General features: G+C 41.5%; 1 protein-coding gene across 1 annotated transcript in view; it reads left to right on the top strand.

Annotated features, from left to right (window-relative positions):
• Positions 1–21,027, top strand: part of LOC126458571 (venom protease-like) — a 232,501-nt gene that overhangs the window by 77,363 nt on the left and 134,111 nt on the right. The window contains exon 2 of the mRNA XM_050095703.1: positions 15,905–16,097. Within this exon, the coding sequence (XP_049951660.1) occupies positions 15,905–16,097 (193 nt within the window). The remainder of the gene's footprint in view (positions 1–15,904; positions 16,098–21,027) is intronic.

Below are 21,027 nucleotides of genomic sequence, written 5' to 3'. Positions count from 1 at the left end.
GGCGATTTTGTCTTTTCTATGCTTATCAGTGATGCCATGTCTATCCCTCCCTCTGTAAAATTAACAACATCCATATATTTTTTTCCAAGGGTCTAATGTAAAATTTACGGATATCTGCTAGTCACACGGCCCTTGAAAGAAAGATGCGGATTTTCTTATTTATACAGAGGGAGGGCAGATATTACATCACAGATATAGTCAGAGAAAACAAAATCACTATACAGATGGGATGATCATTCGAGACGGACTGTAACGACTAGAGGCAGGAGGGGTGTGTCATTATATTTCACTTAGTAGTAGAAAAATGGTGCAATTTTGAAAGACAAGACAAAATTATCATACATCCACTGGTTCTGTTTGTGTGTGAGGAAACGGAAGTGTTATTTTATTATAAATCATGTAGCATTCTCCAACCAAGTCATAAGTACCTGGAATCATAAAAAAATATTTGGATGCAGTATAAAGTGGTATGTATGATATTGCAGTACCTGTATTCTTAAGAAGAACAATGCATTGTTCCTTCGGACATGCATGCATTCCCTTACACAGCTGATGGCTGTTGGCATTTGCAACTGCGAATGATTTCATGTATTTGATGATGGGTGCAGTCAAATGGTTCAAATGGGTCTGAGCACTATGGGACTCAACTGCTGAGGTCATTAGTCCCCTAGAACTTAGAACTAGTTAAACCTAACTAACCTAAGGACATCACAAACATCCATGCCCGAGGCAATATTCGAACCTGCGACCGTAGCGGTCTTGCGGTTCCAGACTGCAGCGCCTTTAACCGCACGGCCACTTCGGCCGGCTGGGTGCAGTCGGCGCGGTGCCTGTTACATCCGAAACTCATCCATGTCGGTAGGAACATGGTATCGTTCTTCTTAACAACTGAGGCACTGCAATGTTGTATGTATCCTTCGAATACTGTACAGAAACTTTGTTAAAAAATATCGTCCTCTGTACCTGTATTGGAATTACATAATGTGTGTATTGGTAAAGGTTTGACACAGGAACGAAGACATATGGACGCCATGGTCGACCAAGAGTCATGCATGGACAGCCCGACGGTTAAGGTGACCGCTCGGATAAATAGGGAAGTCCACGTTCAAGTCCAGGTCCGGCACAAATTTTCATTGTCGTCAGTTCCTTATGTAAGCGATGGTTGTTCGTGTTCGCAGCTGCAAATATATTTCATGTAAAGTTTCGCCCTGATATTTAAACGACATGAGTGTCAAGCTGGACACTACTAAACTGTATTCGAGTATTACAGGTTTCTTTTTTCTGCTCATCCGCATTAACTTGCATTTTTCTCCGTTTAGAACCAGCTGCCACTCATAACACCAACTTAGAAACTTCGTCTAAGTCGTCTTGTGTCATCCTATTCTTCCACACTCTTTCCAGGAATCGCTCTCTCTAAATTTCAGTAGTAAGCCTCTCGGTGATGCTGAACGCCTCTTGTAGCAGCGGACGGTGGAGTTTGTTGAGAATGTCCCTTCGCTCTGACTAAACGATCCTATGACAAACCGCCCCACTTTTCGTTGTATTTTCTCCCTCTGCCCCCCCCCCCCCCACCCCCACTCCCAACCAGTCCTACCTGGTAAGGATTCTATATTGATGAACAGTGCTCAAGAATCGGGCGAACAAGCGCCATATAAGCCACTTCCCTAGTGTATGAGATACGTTTCCTTAAGATTCTTCCTATGAATCTGTCTGGCATCTGCTTTTCGTGCTGTTTCTTTCAGGCGGTGATTCCACTTAAGGTCGCTCTGGATAGTTACTCTTAGACATTTTATGGTAGATATTGGTTCCAGCAGTTTCTCATCAATAATGTAGTTGCACAGAAGTGGCTTGCTTTTCCTATGTACGCGCAATATGTTATATTTATTTACGTTCAGTGTCAGCTGCCATAGCCTGCACCATTCATGAATCTTCTGCAGGCACTGTGCAAATCGATACTGTTTTCTGGCGTTGATACTTATTCGTATACAATTGCATCCTCTCTGAACAGTTTTAAAGAGCATTCGACGCTTTCTTCTAGATCATTTACATAAAATAACGGTCGTATTACACTTCCTTGGGGTATTCCGGAAATTACCTCTACACCTGCAGGTTTTCTTCCGTTAAGAGCGACGTGTTGAATTCTGTCTGTAAGGAAGCTGCAAATGTGGCCCGATGCTCGACAAGCTTGTATTTTCTTTTCCACTAAACGGCAGTGCAGGATTGTCTCAAATGCCTCACTGAAGTACAGCAACACGGCATCAACCCAAACGCCATCGTCTATAGCGCTGTAGATCTCACTGAGGAAGAGAGAGAGCTGAGCTTTGCAAGATCTCTGCTTGCAGAATCCATGTTGTTTTGTACAGAGGACTTTTCGTTCTCCGAAAACGTCGTTATTCTCGGGCATAAAATATGCTCCATAATTCTACGACTGTTACAGTTGCTGGTGGGTTAGCTCAATTTTTTCCATTTCGACATTCGTACGATGATTTATAGGAGGGACTGTGTACTATCTAGTGTAGTAAAACAATTTCTGAATTTCTGCTATTTTCCGTTTCGTTGCCAGAATGGTCTCTGAATGAATCAAAACATCATTTCGAATCACTTACTGATTTTATATAAGAACAAAACCTCTTACTGTTTTAACTCGGATCGGTTAGCAAAATTTCACTTTCACAGTCACTGAAGGCTTCTCTCATGGCTCTCCTTACGTTAATTTTCGCTTCCTTCAGCTTTTTTTCAGTCTGGAACCGCGCGATCGCTACGGTCGCAGGTTCGAATCCTGCTCCGGGCATGGATGTGTGTGGTGTGCTTAGGTTAGTTAGGTTTAAGTAGTTCTAAGTTCTAGGGGACTGATGACCTCCGATGTAAAGTCCCATAGTGCTCAGAGCCATTTTTCAGCTTTTGTTTGTCAGCGAGGTTTCGACTTCTCTTGTTTACGGAGCAGTTTTCTAACACGGCTATTAAACCATTGGTGGGTGTTTCGCGTCCATTAAGACCTTTCTCGGAATATACTGAACGATTCTTTTAAATATTTTTCCCATTTGTGCTCCACATCATCACTGAATATTTGATACTGAATATTCAGATAATCTGCATCCTGTCACACTTTCTACGCAGAAACACCTTCCTGGGTTTCTTCATTTCTTGTAAAAACGCAAATGATAGTTACTATCTCAGCCTTAAGATCACTGATACATATGTTAACTGAGCCGATAAGATTAGGTCTCTTCGTTGCTAGGAGGTCTAAGACGTTACCCCCGAGAGCTGGTTCTCTATGTATCTGCTCCAAGTAATTTTTGGAGGACACGTTCAAAATAATAACATACGAATTCCTGTCTCTCGTACCAGTGTTGATAGCATGACTCCCCAGTCTATATCTGGTAAGTAGAGGTCACCTCCGATTACAACAGCATGATCAGAAAAATTACCAACGATATTCTGATATAGTTCAATTCTTTTATCTTAGCGGCTCGCGCATGCCCGCCCAGACGCGGGAGATTGCTGCGTTGCCAGTTGCAAACGACGCACGCGCCAAGAGAAGCAGCGCCATGGTTAAGCATAGTTCACAAACTTACGTTTAGGGGGGAGCGCGCATTTATGAAGTAAAGCCACCACGGCCGCATTAACCCTTTCGCTGCTACAGAGACGTGCTCCCCGCATTTCGCGCTGTGCGCAATTTTGTCATCACTGCACTGCCTTGCCTGTGCAGACACATGGAGTTCCTACTGCTTTGACTGATACACTTATCATTCGATCTCTCAAAAACTATTTGGCCCAAAAATTTGATTTTTACACATCTTCTTGGCTGATACCTCTCCCCATAAATGACTTAATTTTGTTTCGCTGTTCAACGCAGTTATTGTGCAGCATTAAATGTAGTAAACCATTGCACGAAATTTTGAAGAGTTTGCAGAGCTAAAAATCCATAGCGTATACTTTCTGTATGGTCGATTTTAGTTGCCACAATGTTGAGAAAGAAATGTGGACAAGATAGCTAAATTTCATATAAAATTTACTGTGTATTGTATTGTATTGTATTGTATTTTTATTGATCCAGGCAATCATAGTATTGTACAGCTGTACATATGATATTGGATAGGTCAAGAGAGCTATTTACAGTAATTTTTACAAATTGATGTTTACATTATTTTGTAGCAAGGAAATTATCTTTCTTCAACAAAACAGTTAATACAAATCAAAGAGATGTAAGGTTTTACATACAATATTGGATAGGGCAAGGGAACATATTTGCAGGTAATATTTAATAAATTGTTTTTACATTATTTTGCAATGAGGAAGTTAGCTATCTTTAACAAAACAGTAAATGCAAATGTTGTATGGTAAAATACAAACAGCCAATACAAATGTAATAGTAAAGTAGTCCAGTGTATTTCATGGACATGCACAGTATATAATTTTCAGACCTAATTGAACATTTATCATATTTTTTACATTTTTAACCCCTTTCAAAAAAATGATCAACTGCATAAAAGCAATGGTCCAAGAGATATTTTTTTAACTTATGTGTGAAGGCTCTTGGGTTCTTTGTTGCTTTGATTTCATTGGGTAAATTATTATACATTTTTATCCCAACATTTAAAACACTTTTTTGGTAGCAGGTAGTTCTGGACTGAATCATATGTAGGTCAGATTGCTGCCTTGTTGCATAGTTATGAATATCTCCATTGAATTTTAGTGTGCAGTCATTGTTTAACAGGTATGACTTGACAAATGAGACGATATTATAAATGTAAGCAGAGGGCAGTGTCATAATGCCATTTGTTTTGAAATGTTGTCTGCATGATTCGTTATGTCTTAGATTACATATTATGCGTATTGCCATTTTTTGCATTTTGAAAATATATCTACCTCCAGGTGAGTTCCCCCAAAATATGATTCCATACTGTAATGTAGAATGGAAGTAAGCATAATATACATGTATGAGAACAGATTTTGTGACTGATTTTTTGAGTATCCTTAAAATGTAACACACAGTTGAGAGCTTTTTTGAGATATAATTTGTGTGTGTCTCCCACTTAAGATTTTCTGCAAGCCATATGCCAAGAAACTTGACAGAGTCCACACACATAAGCTCTTGGTTATTTAGAATCACATCAGGCATTTCTTGTTTTTGGGATGAGAGTCTGAAGTTGATGTAGGTTGTTTTCTGTATGTTTATAATCAGTTTGTTCTCGTTGAACCATTTGCTGAGTGACGACATAAGCGGTTTAATTTTTTGGTTGTGATCCTCTGTATCAGTACCCGTTATTAGAATACTTGTGTCATCGGCAAATAGTGTGGTATGTCCTGTAGCAAGCTTTGTGCTTATATCATCAATGTATAAGCACAAAGCTTGCTACAGGACATACCACACTATTTGCCGATGACACAAGTATTCTAATAACGGGTACTGATACAGAGGATCACAACCAAAAAATTAAACCGCTTATGTCGTCACTCAGCAAATGGTTCAACGAGAACAAACTGATTATAAACATACAGAAAACAACCTACATCAACTTCAGACTCTCATCCCAAAAACAAGAAATGCCTGATGTGATTCTAAATAACCAAGAGCTTATGTGTGTGGACTCTGTCAAGTTTCTTGGCATATGGCTTGCAGAAAATCTTAACAATGTCTCATTTAATTTAAGTACCAGATAGGTGTATGTAATATTGGGAAATATTCCATCTTTAGCGACTGTAATAAAACTTTTATTTATACCAGAGTCATTTCGCTTTTTTCCAAAACGTTCTGATTAAACAAAAGTTGGCAAAGTACACAAAACTGAATTGTGGAGGTAATAAAACATAGAAACTAACATATATTGTCAGTGAGGCGCAGTGCGTAAACAATTTGTGTTTGTCACAACGGACAGCAAACACTTGCAAAAACGTAGATCAGTCGACGAAAACATTGAATATGATGTTGCCATAGCAGCGAAGCAAAGAATTGCGTCAGACAGTCAAGTAGCTTGGCAACGTACGAGCCGAAATTCTGCTCTAAATAATACTTTTAATACTGTCACAAAAGAATATATGGCTCTGAGCACTATAGGACTTAACATCTATGGTCATCAGTCCAAAAGAATATATCTCAATGTGAATAGTAAAACAGCGATTGCGGAAGAGAAGATATACAAACAAAACAGATAACATGAATAGTGTATGTGTGTCTTTTCATTGTTTTTAATTTCTGTGAAAAGAAATATTGGAGGACAAAATTAGAAAAACCGATAACTTATTACGATTATAATGAAGAGACAGAGCACTAGAAATTTCAAAAAATTGAATTCAAACGAATAAAATTCATGAAGTAAGACACTTCGATATTGTTTTTAAATAAAGAAAATATCAAGCATTGATCAAGGTTTGAACTCATAACCTTTCACTTAGCAGCCAAACATCTGAACCATTACGATAACAAAGCTCGTCATTCAACAGAATTCCTGGAGGACTGTCACGCAAAATACCAACAACCACTGTTGGTATGACTATGAATTATTCACATTTCGTCGAAGTACTATAGGAAATAAACAATTATCACTGCTATTTATTGCAAAAAAGCGGTTCGTGAGAATGGTAGAAACACCTTTCCTTGCTGTCGCCTGAATTAGGAGGCTTGTTGCTTGTTTGGTTTAATTAATAATAGAATTTGAAGCAACTGGTATAAAGAATGCTTTTTCCAAACTTTCTATAAACGAAAGTCTGCTATCAAGACATTGTTTTTGTTCAGTTTCTTTATTTATGACTGAACGTTTCTAAAACTGAAGACACTCGTCCGTGCTCTGCATTTCAGTCGAGCTCTGGCAACGTTGTTCTCTGTGTTGACTGTGTTTTGTGACGTCAGATGCACAGAACCAACCAAAACTCGGGCGCCGTCGTAAATGACACGCACGTTTTGTGACGTCAGATGCACAGAACGAACCTAAACTCGGCCGCCGTCGTAAATGACGCGCACTATAGTTCTCTCTGAAGCGCTCTATTGGTACAGCTCCTGACCCAGCCGCTCAATAAAAGCATCCCATTACCAGTTTTGACCGACCTTTGGTGCTTAACTTCACCCAGATTAACTTCACCCAGATTCATTCACGTTCAGAATCCATAACAACCTCACTGGATATTATCGAGTAGACCTATCTTACTGCAATAAATACGCCACAAACTTCGCCGATTAAACTGTTATATTATTCATTTCATGCAACAGTTCGTGTAATTCTTTTCCATTTTCATGTAGGATAGCCTTACCGTCAGTGAATCTTGTCATTGATGCACTTTCATCTAGAATTTTAATCGCACTCCTCAACTTCCCATTAATCTCTGTCATTGATCTACGATGTATAGATTGAACAGCAGGGGCTAAGGACTTCATCCCTATCTTACACTTCTTTTAATCCGAGAACTTAGTTCTTGGGTCCACAGCTCATGGTCGTGTGGTAGCATTCCCGCGCCCGGGTTCCCGGGTTCGATTCCCGGCGGGGTCAGGGATTTTCTCTGCCTCGTGATGACTGGGTGTTCTGTGATGTCCTTAGGTTAGTTAGGTTTAAGTAGTTCTAAGTTCTAGGGGACTGATGACCATAGATGTTAAGTCCCATAGTGCTCAGAGCCATTTGAACTTAGTTCTTGGTCTTTCAGTGTTATTGTTCCTTCTTGGTTCCTGTACATAATGCGTATTTTTTCACATAGCTTACCTCTATCTTTCACAGAATTTCGAACGTTTTACACCATATCTCATTGTCGAATGCTTTTTTCAGGCCGACAAATTCTACAAACGTGTCTCGAATTTTCTTCGGTCTTCATTCTGTTATCAGTTGCAACATAAGAACTGCCTCTCGGGTGCCGTTACCTTTCCCAAAGCCAAACTGGTCTTCATCTATCAGACCCTCAATTTTCTTTTACATTCTTCTGTATATTACTTCTGTCACCAACTTGGATGCATTAGCTGTTATGCAATTGTGTGATATTTCTCCCACTTTCCAGATCTTTCAATATTAGGATATGTGTGGAAGACATTTCTCTGAAAGTCTGATGGCATGTTGATAGTCCCATACATTCTACATATCAAAGTGAATAGTCGTTTTGTTGCATCTTCCCCAATGATTTTAGAAATTCTGATGGAATGTTAACTATCGCTTCTGCCTCATTTGGTCTTAAGTGTCCAAAGCTCTTCGAAATTCTGATTCTAATACTGAATATTCTGTCTCTTCCCTATCACCTCATGCTGCTGCTTCTTCTGTCACGCCATCATATAAATCCTCCACCTCCTAGAGGTTTTTCAATGTACTTCTTCCATCTATCCACTCTCTCCTTTGCAATTAACAGTGGAATCCCCATTGCATTTTTAATGTTATTGCCCTTGCTTTTAGTTTCACCGAAGGTTGTTATGAATTTTCTGTATTCTGAGTCTATACTGACAATCATTTCATTTCGCTTTTATCACATTTTTTCAAGGAGTCATTTCGCCTTAGCTCCCCTGCACTTCCTATTTATTTCATTCCTAAGTGACTTCCTGAAATGCCTTGAACATTTCTATACTACTTCTTTCGTTGATCAACTGATGTATTTCTTCTGTTACCTATGATTTCTTTGCAGTATACCTATGTTCTCCTTTCCGACTTCTGTAATCGCCCTTTTTATAGATGTCCATCCCTCTTCAACTGAACTGCCTACTGAGCTATACATCATTATGGTTTCTATAGCCACAGTGATATTAAAGCATGTGTCTTCATTCCTTGGTACTTCTGTATTCGACTTCTTTGCGTTCATTTATTCTTCCTGACTACTCTCTTAAACTTCAGCATAGTCATCATTATTACTAAATTGTGATCAGTGTCTGTATCTGCTCGTGGCTATGCCTCACAAGTCAGTATCTTATTTTGGCATCTCTGCCAGACCATGATGTAATCAATCTGGAATCTTCCTGTATCTCCTGGCCTTTTCCAAATATAGACCTACCTCCTCCTCTTGTGATTCTTCAAGAAAGCATTCGCTGTCGCAATCTGACATTTATGGTAGAACTCAGTTAGTCTTTCTCCTCTCTCATTTCTGCTACCAAGTCCACATTCTCCTGTAATCCTTTCTTCTCCTCCTTCCCCCACAACTGCATTCTAATCTCCCATGACTGTTAGATTCTCATATCCCTTTACATACTGAATTACACATTCAATATCTTCAAATACATTTTCTATTTCTTCATCTTCTGCTTGCAGCATCAGCATGTATACATCAACTATTGTTGTTGTTCGCTTGTGTTGATTCTGTTTAGAACAACCCTGTCATTGAACAAAAACTCACCCCCTGCCCTTGTCACTGAACTGTTAACAATAACTCACTCCCCTGCCTTACCATCCTACCTGTAATGAACTCTACTTCTATTTTACCATTTTCTGTTGCTGTTAATATTACCCTATACTCATCTGACCTGAAATCCTTGTCTTCTTTCCATTTCACTTCACTGGCCTCCATATCACATTAAAACTTCTGACGTGCTGACATTCCAAGCCCCAACTCTTATATTTTAATTTTGTTGTTGACTATTCCGTATTTTTCCCATGATCACTTCCCTCTTGGCGTACCCCTCCTAGAGATCCAGAATATTTTCCCAATGGAGAGATCAAAAACACTTTTTTTAATTTTTTTAATTTTCTTTATTACAGGCCTCATGTCATGTGGATACACATTGAGTATCTGTAATGCAGTAGTTTCCATTGCCTTCTGCATCTTCATGCCTTTGATCAATGCTGTTTCTTCTACCTTTTAGGTGCCGTTTCCTACCACAAAGGCTAAAGAGCCAATGAACCTGTTTGCCTGTCCGCCCTCTTTGACAAGGCCATTGTCAAAATGAGTGTGACCTCTCATTCTGGAAGCATTTGGCCGCCATTGCTGATGATTTTTATTCAAAATTTAAGCAGTGCTGGGGTCGAATTTGGACTAAGGACGTTTTGATTGCTAGTCAAAGACATTACTTCTTTTCAAACCAACAGTTTAGTTCATGGAATGAATAAAGTCATTTACTTTAGTTCAAAAAGGTGTCCATTTTCTATAACTAGGTGGAAGTGTGTGTGTGTGTGTGTGTGTGTTGTGTGTGTGTTGTGTGTGTGTTGTGTGTGTGTGTGTGTGTGTGTGTGTGTTAGGGTTGCCAACTATCTCAAATTCCTCGGGAAATCCTGTATTTTGGCTACGCTTTTCCCAGATCCCGTGTCCCGCATTATTTCGAATTTATCCCATATTTTTCTGTCTTTGGCAATAGTAGTTCAAATAGTGTATTTCGCCTTTCACACTCACAGTTGATACTAACTGTGCGCAGTAAAAGTTGCCGCAGCTTTCACCGAAGCAGTACTAAAACAAATAGTGATCTGTATTATCGGCATGACTTGCCTTACAAACGCGCGTGAAAGAAATGCTCATGTGGTCGTAGCCGAGGGGATTCACACTACATGAGAGAGTCGCCGTGTGGCGATGCCGCACGTGAAATAAACGCTCGTCTATACTAATAATAATAATAATAATAATAATAATAATTTTATTGTCTCTAAGCCATTACAGCAATAGACAAAGTAATACACATAATACAATACAGTACACGCTATAAAAGAACAGAATTTTTAATAACGTTACAGTTTAATATCACAGGTCATGAAATCCTTTATATTGTAGATGGGTTTACAACTAACCAGTCATCAAGTGTTTGTTTGTATTGTTGCTCTGGTAAATTTGTACAGCTTGTGGAAGTTTCTTAAACAATTTGTGGCCTATAAGTTCATAACTGTTAACTGATTTTGACAGTCTGTGGTAGGGCGTATAGATACAGCTGTTTGTCCTAGTGTTGTAACAATGTATATTTGCCCTGCGTTTTACTTTAGGTAAGTTCTTTTTTGTGTAGATTAAAACATAATAAATATATAGGTTTATTACTGTCATGATTTTTTGTTGAGTAAACAAAGGTTTACAATGAGCCTTGTATGGTGAGCCTGTAATTATCCCAATAGCTTTCTTTTGCAGCAGTAGTATATCATGCACGTAAGTGGAGTTTCCCCATAAAATAATACCATAGGATATGATGCTTTGGAAAAATGAGTAGTAAGATACTCTAACATAATTTTTAGGTACACAGTGCATTAATCGCCTTAACAAATAGATTACCCTAGATAATTTACCACTAATATACTTAATGTGTGGATTGCAAGAAAGTTTATCATCCAAATATACCCCCAAAAATTTAACACAACTAGGATCATCTGATGGAAACTTGTCTTTTAAACTAAATACCACCTGCTGGGTTTTGCTTTCATTAAGCAAGAACCCATTTGCTTTAAATCAGAGTGAAGCTTGCTCAGTTATCTCTGTACCACATGTTTTGAGGCTATTAAGATCATTACAGCTGTTCAGAAATGTTGTATCAGCAGCATAGAGTACTGTTCTGGATTTAATAAATGATGGCAGCTCTTTTATCATTATTAGGAAAAGCACGGATCCCTGCGGAACACCTACCTTAACTTGTTCTATACTGGACATTTCTTTCCCAATACACGTACACTTACGCGGAACTGTAACTTAGCACGCGGGCTCCTTTGTTTCTGATCGGTAGCTGTCAGAGGATTTCGTCTCGTAGCGATTTACAGATGTTCGTTGCCAATGCCAACTGTGCAACATACTAATAGCCAGGGTTGACTGAATTTCTGTCTGCATTGTCGTCAACTTTGCAATTCATATCTGCTCCTAATTTCGCGTTATCAGTACTAATAGTGATATCAATTTCAATGGCACCAAGTGTGTAACTGCCAACTGGTTACTTCAGTTGGGTGCATAGCTGCTTTTGTGGAAGCTCAAAACACATGATTGTAGTAGAGGATGTGACGTTGTGGTCAGATTCGGAGTTTGTGATTTCTTGATTTAAGATGAGTAGTGATGATGACTGGGTGAAATCACCCACAAGGAAGAGAACTAGAAACATGTGTTTTACCGTTCATGTTGGGAAGACACATATTTGTGGATTCGTCCAGTGAAAGCTAATTGTTTCAAAGCCTTCTGTTGTACCTGCAAACGGGAAATTAATGTGGTACATGGAGGCAATACCGACTGTTCTCAGAATGCGGAAACTACAGGTAAGCCATAAATCAATTTTGTAGTACCATTGTATTACTTTGTTTGGTGCAATTTAAGATTATGTAAATATGAATTCAATGTAGTAATAAATATCTTTAATATCATTAGGCCATACAAACAAGGAGAAAGACGTGAAGGAGTCTTCCAAGATTTCCACCTTTTTTCCTGCTAGTGGTTTCACCACAAGTGGATTACACGGAGCTGTTGAAGGAGAACTGACATTTGTATGTCACACAGTTAAACATAATCTCAGTTATAATAGCTTGGACTGCAATGTTAAAACGGCGAAGGGTGTATTCAGTGGTTCTAGTGTTACAGAAAAAAAATGTTGTGGGCGCACTGAAGCAGAACAAAGTTTTGGCTCCAAAAGTGTTTCAGGTTTTGTTACGGTTTTAAAACAATCTCAAATCAGTCAAGTAAATTTTTCTCTATAGCAACTGATGCTTCAAACCATTAAAATGGGAAGATGTTTCCGATTGTGTTGAGATGTTTGAACCCGAAATTGGAATTCAAAATAAACTTCAGAATTTTGTAGAAGAGAGCAGTGAAGCAGCAATGTCTCTTCACAATTTGTTGAAACGTTCCTTGGAGTCCCACAAACTTGATAGAAACAGCTGTAGTGCTTTTTGTGCTGATAATACCAACGTTAGTTTTGGAAAGTGTAATTCAGTATTTTGACTGTTAAATGATGATAACAAACAAATATCAAGGCAAACTGATCGAATCATATTTTGCATAATGCGATGAAACATGCCTGTGATACCTTAGATGTTAATCTTGAAAATTTGGCCCTACAATTATATGGTAACTTTTCACTTTTTTCAAATCAAAGGGAATTTATAAAACACTTTTTTGAATATGTAGATGTAGAATGGAGTGAAATTCTACGATATGTACCTACTAGATGGCTTTCTTTAACACAAGCAGTTGACACAATCATTACAAATTGGGAACCCATTAAAAGTTATATGAAAAGTACTGATAAAATTGTAAATGTCATGTGACTAGGGCCTCCCATCGGATAGACCGTTCGCTGGGTGCAAGTCTTTCGATATGACGCCACTTCGGCGACTTGTGCGTTGATGGGGATGAAATGATGATTAGGACAACACAACACCCAGTCCCTGAGCGGAGAAAATCGAACCCGGGCCATTAGGATTGACAGTCTGTCGCGCTGACCACTCAGCTATTTTTAAATGATTCTGACGACACTGAAGAAGAGTTAACTTTTATTTAACTTTTTTCCCATGTTGGTGCAGTTGTTCTAGATTGTTCTAAGTTATCAGAACGCTGTGATGTTACTGTAATAGAAACTTTTTGAGACAATCAAGACTTTAATCAGTAAAATTGAGCACAGAATGAGTGACAGATGTTTTGGTAGTGGCACATATAAAGTTTTAAATAAGTTAACTTGTCGCATAACCAGAAAACGGATTGAAGATAATCTTATGGAATTTTATGTGTTGGTGAAAACGTATTTGGTCAAGAATTTCAGATTTGAAGATCAACTGCCATTGTCAGTTGAGTCTTGGATACCTGTTTGTCTAAGTTCTCAGCTAAAATTTAAGCATCTTCAAGGAATAATGGAGTCGGTGCAGATAAGTGAAGTAGGTGAAGATTATTTGTGTGTGGAATTTTGCAAAGTAAAGAAGAGTTTGGAACAAAGCATATCTGTGGAAGGCAATGCAAACGGACAGTGAGCTAATGTTTTCTGTACCTTGAGAACCGAAAATGTTCAGATCCCCAATTTGCTGAAAATGTTAGTGTGGTGTGCATATTGTAAGACCTTTGGTACACACACCATCAGATTATTTGACTTGTTGCTCTAACGAAGTAGGCGAGTGTCAGCAATATGTTTCGTGGTCTTATCGTGGCGTGTTTATCTTCTGCCGTTAGGTCAGACGATAGAAATGCCACTTGCACACTTAGAGTAGCAGATTGACGGTGACCAACTTTAAACAGAACTTGATTAATTTTCACACACATTTATTAAAATAATAACAAGCATAAACATTACGTAACTTGATTCTGGATGCGATTTACAATTGACAATCTGAAGTTCCTTTGGTCTTGGTACATTAATCTTATTCTCACATGTCTCTGATACTTGACAAAGTGTCTATACATTTATCTTCATGGCTATGTACAGGAATATGATAATCTTCTTAGGTGCAGACTGTAACTTGACTATAGACTGGTACAGACTCATGCAGACTGGTACAGACTGATGCAGACAAATGCAGACTGAGTAATCGGAGGTCTGTACACTTGTTATAATACCTCGCGCGTTCAGGTATCACTGCGCGAGTGTGATCCACGAGGGGAAAAGGTTTTACGTTAGCAGCAATCTCATTGGCTGCATTACATATTAATACGCGGATCGACGGAAGCAGAATTTGGTCCGTCTCTAAGGCAGCGCCATTTCGTAGTGCGGAGACGGACGAGCGCTGCGCGTGCGCTGTGTTGCTTAGCAGGGTGCGATCTAGTGGGAAAGTTGTGTACGCTCTGACTACGTGGAACTGTGTACACAGCAGTTAGCTTTGCAATAAGCATTCCTGGTTCAAATGCAGAGGCAGAAAGAATGTTTTCTCTAATGAACCATAAATGGCAGAGGTTTGCAACAAATGTACCACCAAGCTTATAAAAGCAAAACTGCAAACAGCAGTGAATTTTAACTGTAGAGAATTCTTTAAGTATGTAAAATTCAACAAATCTTTGCAAAACGAAGAAAAGTCTGTAAATAAATACAAGTAATAATATAAAGTAAGACATGTATGCACATTTAAAATATATTTCTTTGTAGAAAACACTATTCGAATTAATAAATAAGAAACTAGTGAAACTAGTTGCGGTATCCGCAATCGAGGCTGATAATTTCTTATATATTAGATTATCACGATTGGATGACAGTGCTGCAATGTTGAAAGTAAAAAACTATTTGAATTATTTATATTGTAGGCTTCCTCCTCGATCCCTTATTTTCTGTGTAAAAGAGAGAGAGAGAGAGAGAGAGAGAGAGAGAGAGAGAGAGAGAGATTGGCACAAAGCACCAGTTGGGACTCATCTTACAGTTCAGACAACTTTCCAATTCAATAGGCAAGATCCCACCTTTATTGCACAACATACAAATTTAGTTTACTGAAATACAAGTACTAAACTATCTCTGTATGCCAGCAGATGTGACAGTTAAATGGTTTGTGACAAAGTAACTGATGCATTGAGTGTTAAAATACACACATGTACTGACCATGCATTGTGTATTCTAACCTGCCGTTGATTTCCATAATCTGACAGAGAGAACTGTGTGGTCATTATCAAATTTCAAATCAGTGGAGTTGAAAATATGTCAAAGGGCTTCCAAAATTATTATGAAATTTGTGGCATGCTGTAGTCACCAGTGATAGTTTATGTCAATTACATTACTAGCAGTTTCTGCCCTATGCTCGTGTAGCTATTGCAAGAAAATATCATTTGATGCTCTCCATTGATACTGCATCCACAGCTGCATTGAATTATTTAAATGATTTAATGTCAGGTGATGCTGTGATATTCTTCTTTATTTGTCAGTCAGTTGCACAATTTTGATGTTAGCTCATTAGCAAATGTCTTCACAAAAAATTTGTTGACCACCATAGTGCTTGTGTATAGGTGTCGTAGTAGTTGTAAAATTGGTATCACAAGCACCATTAGTAAAGGTGTAACTGTACAATGAATAAAGAAAAAAAAGGCAATTGCAGGTGGCTTTAGATCATTTAAAGGAGTCTAATTACTTCATTTACATATATTCTTATTGTTACAGAGGGTGAACTGTGCCATTCAAAAAATGGAGGCTCTGGAAAGTGCCTGCATATCAGCTTATGTCCATCAGCCATTCACAGGGTGTATAAAGGTATCGAGCTGGACATATGTGGTTTCCAAGGCAGTGCAGCCATAGTGTGTTGTGAAGATCCTTCTGCCTCCAGTCAAGTAATTGCAGGAGATCAACCAGCTAGGTACAAAACATTACCTTATAACTTTCTTTTCATGTAGCACTTCAGTATTGTTAAAACAGTAGATACTAGTAAATAGTAGTATGACTGAGTGACAGCTGACAGCTTTAAGTATATCATGTGCCACACTCTCATTGGATATGATGACAAATAATATCTTGCATTAAAATTGTCATAACTGATGGTAGATACAATTGTACTTAATGTGCCTAGACAGTGTTGACTAAGGGATAGTTGTATGTAGTACTGTAAACATGATTCACACACAAGGCAGCTCTGACAAAATATTGCTGTTTTGTTGGCACAACATGATGGTTAGTTATCTCTTGTAACTTAATGTTCGCACTACAGCATATTTACTGTCTGTTGTGATATATAAACTCTTTCTCAGAGTACAAAATCACGAAGTCTACATTATTCCTCATTAAATCTTCATTAATTGAGAAGACTCTTAGCTAGGGCTAGGATCTGGAAATGTGCAGCAAACTTCAGCCAAGATCAGGAAGCTTAGGAATGTGCAAATTGTGGGGAAAAATAAAGTGGTCCTGCTAGGCAGCAGTCATGGCTGGGTGTAGGCCTTCAGTTACAGGAAAGCTTAAGGACAGTGTACAAGGCCACCAACATTTTCAAATGATATGCTGGGTTAAGTCTAGTGATAGAGGACTTATAGTCTTTAAATAATGATTTTTTGAAAGAAGACCATATAGTGATAGTAGGTGGGGTGGAAAACCAAATCATACATATACTGTTTCATAAAGGAAAAGAAACCATTGTGGAAAGCAACATGGAACATTTTTCAGGCTTAACTATCTATCAACAAAACAAACATTTAATAAAAAAATAAAATACAACTATTAGAAATTGATCTCCATTCTTTTAACTGCACAGTAGTTAGTGTCACTGACCGCTGGTGTAGAGACACAGAAATCCAACATATAGTATTAAGTATTATCATTCTAAGAAAGGACAGACTTACCGTAGGACTACTTCACAGGATGGAGGACCATGTATTTATAGTTGAAAAAGAAAACAATCCAAATCATGGCATGACATTAGTACTGTAAGTTTAGATTTGAAATAGCAGTTATAGAATTAAAAGGGCTTGATATCACCAAGAAATTGATCATTCGGTTTATCTATCAATCTCCCATTGGTAGTGTGGACACTTTTTTCAATAAATTAACAGACATCACAGATAAATTCTGAAGTACAAAAGTAAGCATAATTTTTTGTGAAGCCACAAACAAAGATATCAAAAATGAAACTACTAGCACTCTCATAAATATCCTTCAGAGGTATGGGATGTCTCTGTTTGTCAGCAGTGGAATAAAGATTACTACAATGACTGCATCAATAACTGACCATTTGGCCACCCCCCCTGCGGGTCCGGGGTAAGAATAGGCCCGAGGTATTCCTGCCTGTCATAAGAGGCGACTAAAAGGAGTTTCGACCGTTTCGGCCTTCCATGTGATGGTCCCCCTTGGGGTTTGACCTCCATTTTTCAAAATTCTACAGAAGTACGAGCCTTTTGGGGAAGCACGCCTTACGTGGTGTACCACTGGTCCTAAGTGCAGTAAGACCTTGGCACTCAGCATTGTACCGGCATTGTAACCATACCCACTATTCCTCAAATTGGGCCTAAACGCCTGATGGGTTGTACAAGTTACGCCCATAGTGCGTCCCCATCTGCACCTACGATCATGATGGACATTCCATGGCACCAGAAATCCAGCACGGTAGCCAGCCCGTTGTGGTGGGGTCGTCATGTACCCTCTAGGTTGTAGCCCCCTGACAACACAGGGATCGTACTGCCGATACCTGAGCTGCACTCTCCCCACGTCGGCCAAGGAGTAGATGCCTGTCTCCTTGGGGCATCAGGACTCCCGGCAACGGTCATCCTGCCAGGTGGCCCTTGCTGAGGCTGGGTGGCGCCCGTGGGGAGAGCCCCTGGTCGGAGTGGGTGGTATCGGGGCGGACGTTTCGCAGATGAAACGTCAACACGTATCAGGTCGCTCTGCGGCCGAGTCTTTCAAAAGAAAAGGTACCGTTTCTAGTTCTGGTTCTCCTGCCCTTTCCCCCTTGGCCACTCCCTGGGAGGAGGGACAGGCCCGCCAGCTTGGGGCGAAATACTTCCCCCGCTATTTGGTCTGTTCTCGAACCGATGGGGGGACGTTCGCCACCTACAAGCCCATGTTCTTTGTTCAGCACATTGAGGACATCTTCGGGGAAATCGAGGCTCTCAGTAAGATGCGTTCGGGGTCCGTTCTTATAAAGACCACCTCCGCCACACAGTCGGCGGCGCTCCAGGCGTGCGACTGCCTAGGGGACATCCCAGTGTCTATTGTCCCGCATCTGGCACTAAATAGGACGCAGGGGGTTATTTTTCATCGGGACCTCCTGCTGCAATCTGATGAGGAGCTCAGGGCCAACCTGGAGCGCTAAGGCGTGCATTTTGTCCGGCGAGTCCAGCGCGGCCCCAAAGACCATCGCATCTACACCGGGGTCTTTACCCTCTCCTTCGAGGGGGACATTCTCCCGGAGAAGGTAAAGGTGATGTGCTACCAGTGCGACGTGCGACCTTACGTCCTGCCTCCTATGCGCTGTTTTCGGTGTTTGCGCTTTGGGCATATGTCGTCACGGTGTGAGGCTGAGCCCCTTTGTGGCGATTGTGGACGTCCTCTTCGTGAGGAACATACATGCACCCCACCACCTCGGTGCGTTAATTGTCCTGGCATCCACTCGCCTAGGTCCTCAGACTGCCCCGCATATCAGAAGGAGAAGAAGATACAAGAACTCAAAACTTTGGATCGGCTCTCTTATTCTGAGGCCAGGAAGAAGTATGACCGCCTCCATCCCATGCCGTTGACCACTTCGTTTGCCTCAGTTGTGTCCACTCCTTCCGTGGTATCCTCACCCCTATCCTGTCCCCCCTCCGCCTCCTCCCCCCATCAGGGGGCTCTGCCTCCGCCTCCCAAATCCCTCCCTTCCAAATCCTCCTCCCCCGTCCCCGTGGCCCCTGCCCCCTCTGCCCCAGGGGCCACCCTTCCTCCTCCTCCTCTCCCCCCGCCGCCTGTGAAGCGATCCTCTTCTCAGGCGTCCATCGGGGAAACGTTCCGGACCCCAGCTATCGAGGTCCAGCATTCCAAAATGGACCCCGCGCGTGAGGACCTTCTTCGGGCCCAGGCCACCATCCCTGTGCCTCCTCGGCCTTCCAAGAAGGCCTCCAAGAAGAAGTCTCTATCCCCCTCTCCACCCTGGCGCGTTTCGTCTGACGCTCCATCCGTGAGTCGCTGCTCCCGGCCGTCCTCAGTTTCGCCGGGACGCTCTGCTGCCAGGCGCTCAGCTGGCCTCTCGTCGGCAAATGATGCTGCCCCTCCTACACAACCAGGGACAGCGGCCGCAGCTGGCGACGACTCGATGGAACCGGATCCGCCTCCCGCTGGTTGTAGCGTAGTTCCCTCGCAACCTGGCCCTCCGCGGCCGTCGAGGTGACCAGCTCTTCCCCCGTCTTGTTCCCCCAACTTTTCGACTAGCGATGGCCTTGTTACATTGGAACATAAGAGGTATTCGATCTAATCAGGAGGAATTACAACTGCTCCTCCGCCTGCACTGTCCGCTCGTCCTTGGTCTCCAGGAAACCAAGTTGTGCCCGACTGACCATATTGCCTTTACCCACTGTACCTCGGTGCAGTATGACCTCACCCCTGTGGATGGTATCCCAGCTCATGGTGGGGTCGTTGCTCGTTCGGGACGATGTCTATTACCGTCCTATCCCATTGACCACCCCACTCCAACCAATAGCTGTCCATATTACTCTTTCTGCTTTTACTTTTTCAGTTTGTACCATCTACACTCCGTCGTCATCTGCTGTTAGTCGGGCTGACATGATGCACCTGATCGTTCAGCTTCCCCCGCCGTTTTTATTGTTTGGCGACTTCAATGCCCATCATCCCCTTTGGGGCTCTCCTGCATCCTGTCAAAGAGGCTCACTCTTGGCGGATGTCTTCAACCATCTCAATCTTGTCTGCCTCAATACTGGCGCCCCGACTTTCCTCTCGGACTCTACTCATACCTACTCCCACTTGGACCTCTCGATCTGTTCTACCACTCTTGCCCGTCAGTTCGAGTGGTATGTCCTTTCTGACACCTATTCGAGCGACCACTTCCCCTGTGTCGTTCGTCTCCTGCACCACACCCCATCCCCACGTCCTTCAAGCTGGAACATACCGAAAGCTGACTGGGGACTTTACTCCTCCCTGGCGACCTTTCCGGACGACGATTTTCTCAGTTGTGACAGTCAGGTCGAATACCTCACGGCTGTTATCATCAATGCTGCCGAACGTTCCATTCCTCGTACTACCTCTTCTTCACGTCGCGTTTCCGTCCCCTGGTGGAACGAGGCTTGTAGGGACGCTAACCGTGCTCGACGACGTGCTTTACGCACCTTTCGCCGCCATCCTACGTTGGCGAATTGTATTGGATACAAACGACTCCGAGCGCAATGCCGTAGAGTCATCAAAGACAGCAAAAAAGCTTGTTGGGCCTCTTTCACCAGCTCCTTTAACAGTTTTACTCCCTCTTCTGTCGTCTGGGGTGGCCTGCGCCGGCTGTCGGGCATTAAGGCCCACTCCTTGGTACCTGGCCTGACCTCAGGTAATGCGGTCCTAGTTGATCCTGTGGCTGTCTCCAACGCCTTCGGCCGGTTTTTCGCGGAGGTTTCAAGCTCCGCCCATTACCACCCTGCCTTCCTTCCCGGGAAAGAGGCAGAAGAGGCTCAGCGACCTTCCTTCCACTCGCTGAATCTGGAAACTTATAATGCCCCCTTTACTATGTGGGAACTCGAACATGCGCTTGCACTGTCCCGGTCCTCTGCTCCGGGGCCAGATGCCATTCACGTTCAGATGCTGGCACACCTTTCTCCGGCGGGCAAAAG

This window comes from Schistocerca serialis, chromosome 2 (assembly GCF_023864345.2).
Source record: "Schistocerca serialis cubense isolate TAMUIC-IGC-003099 chromosome 2, iqSchSeri2.2, whole genome shotgun sequence".
Taxonomy (NCBI): domain Eukaryota; kingdom Metazoa; phylum Arthropoda; class Insecta; order Orthoptera; family Acrididae; genus Schistocerca; species Schistocerca serialis.
The sequence above is the reverse complement of the archived record's forward strand: the minus strand, read 5'-3'. Positions and strand labels throughout refer to the sequence as shown.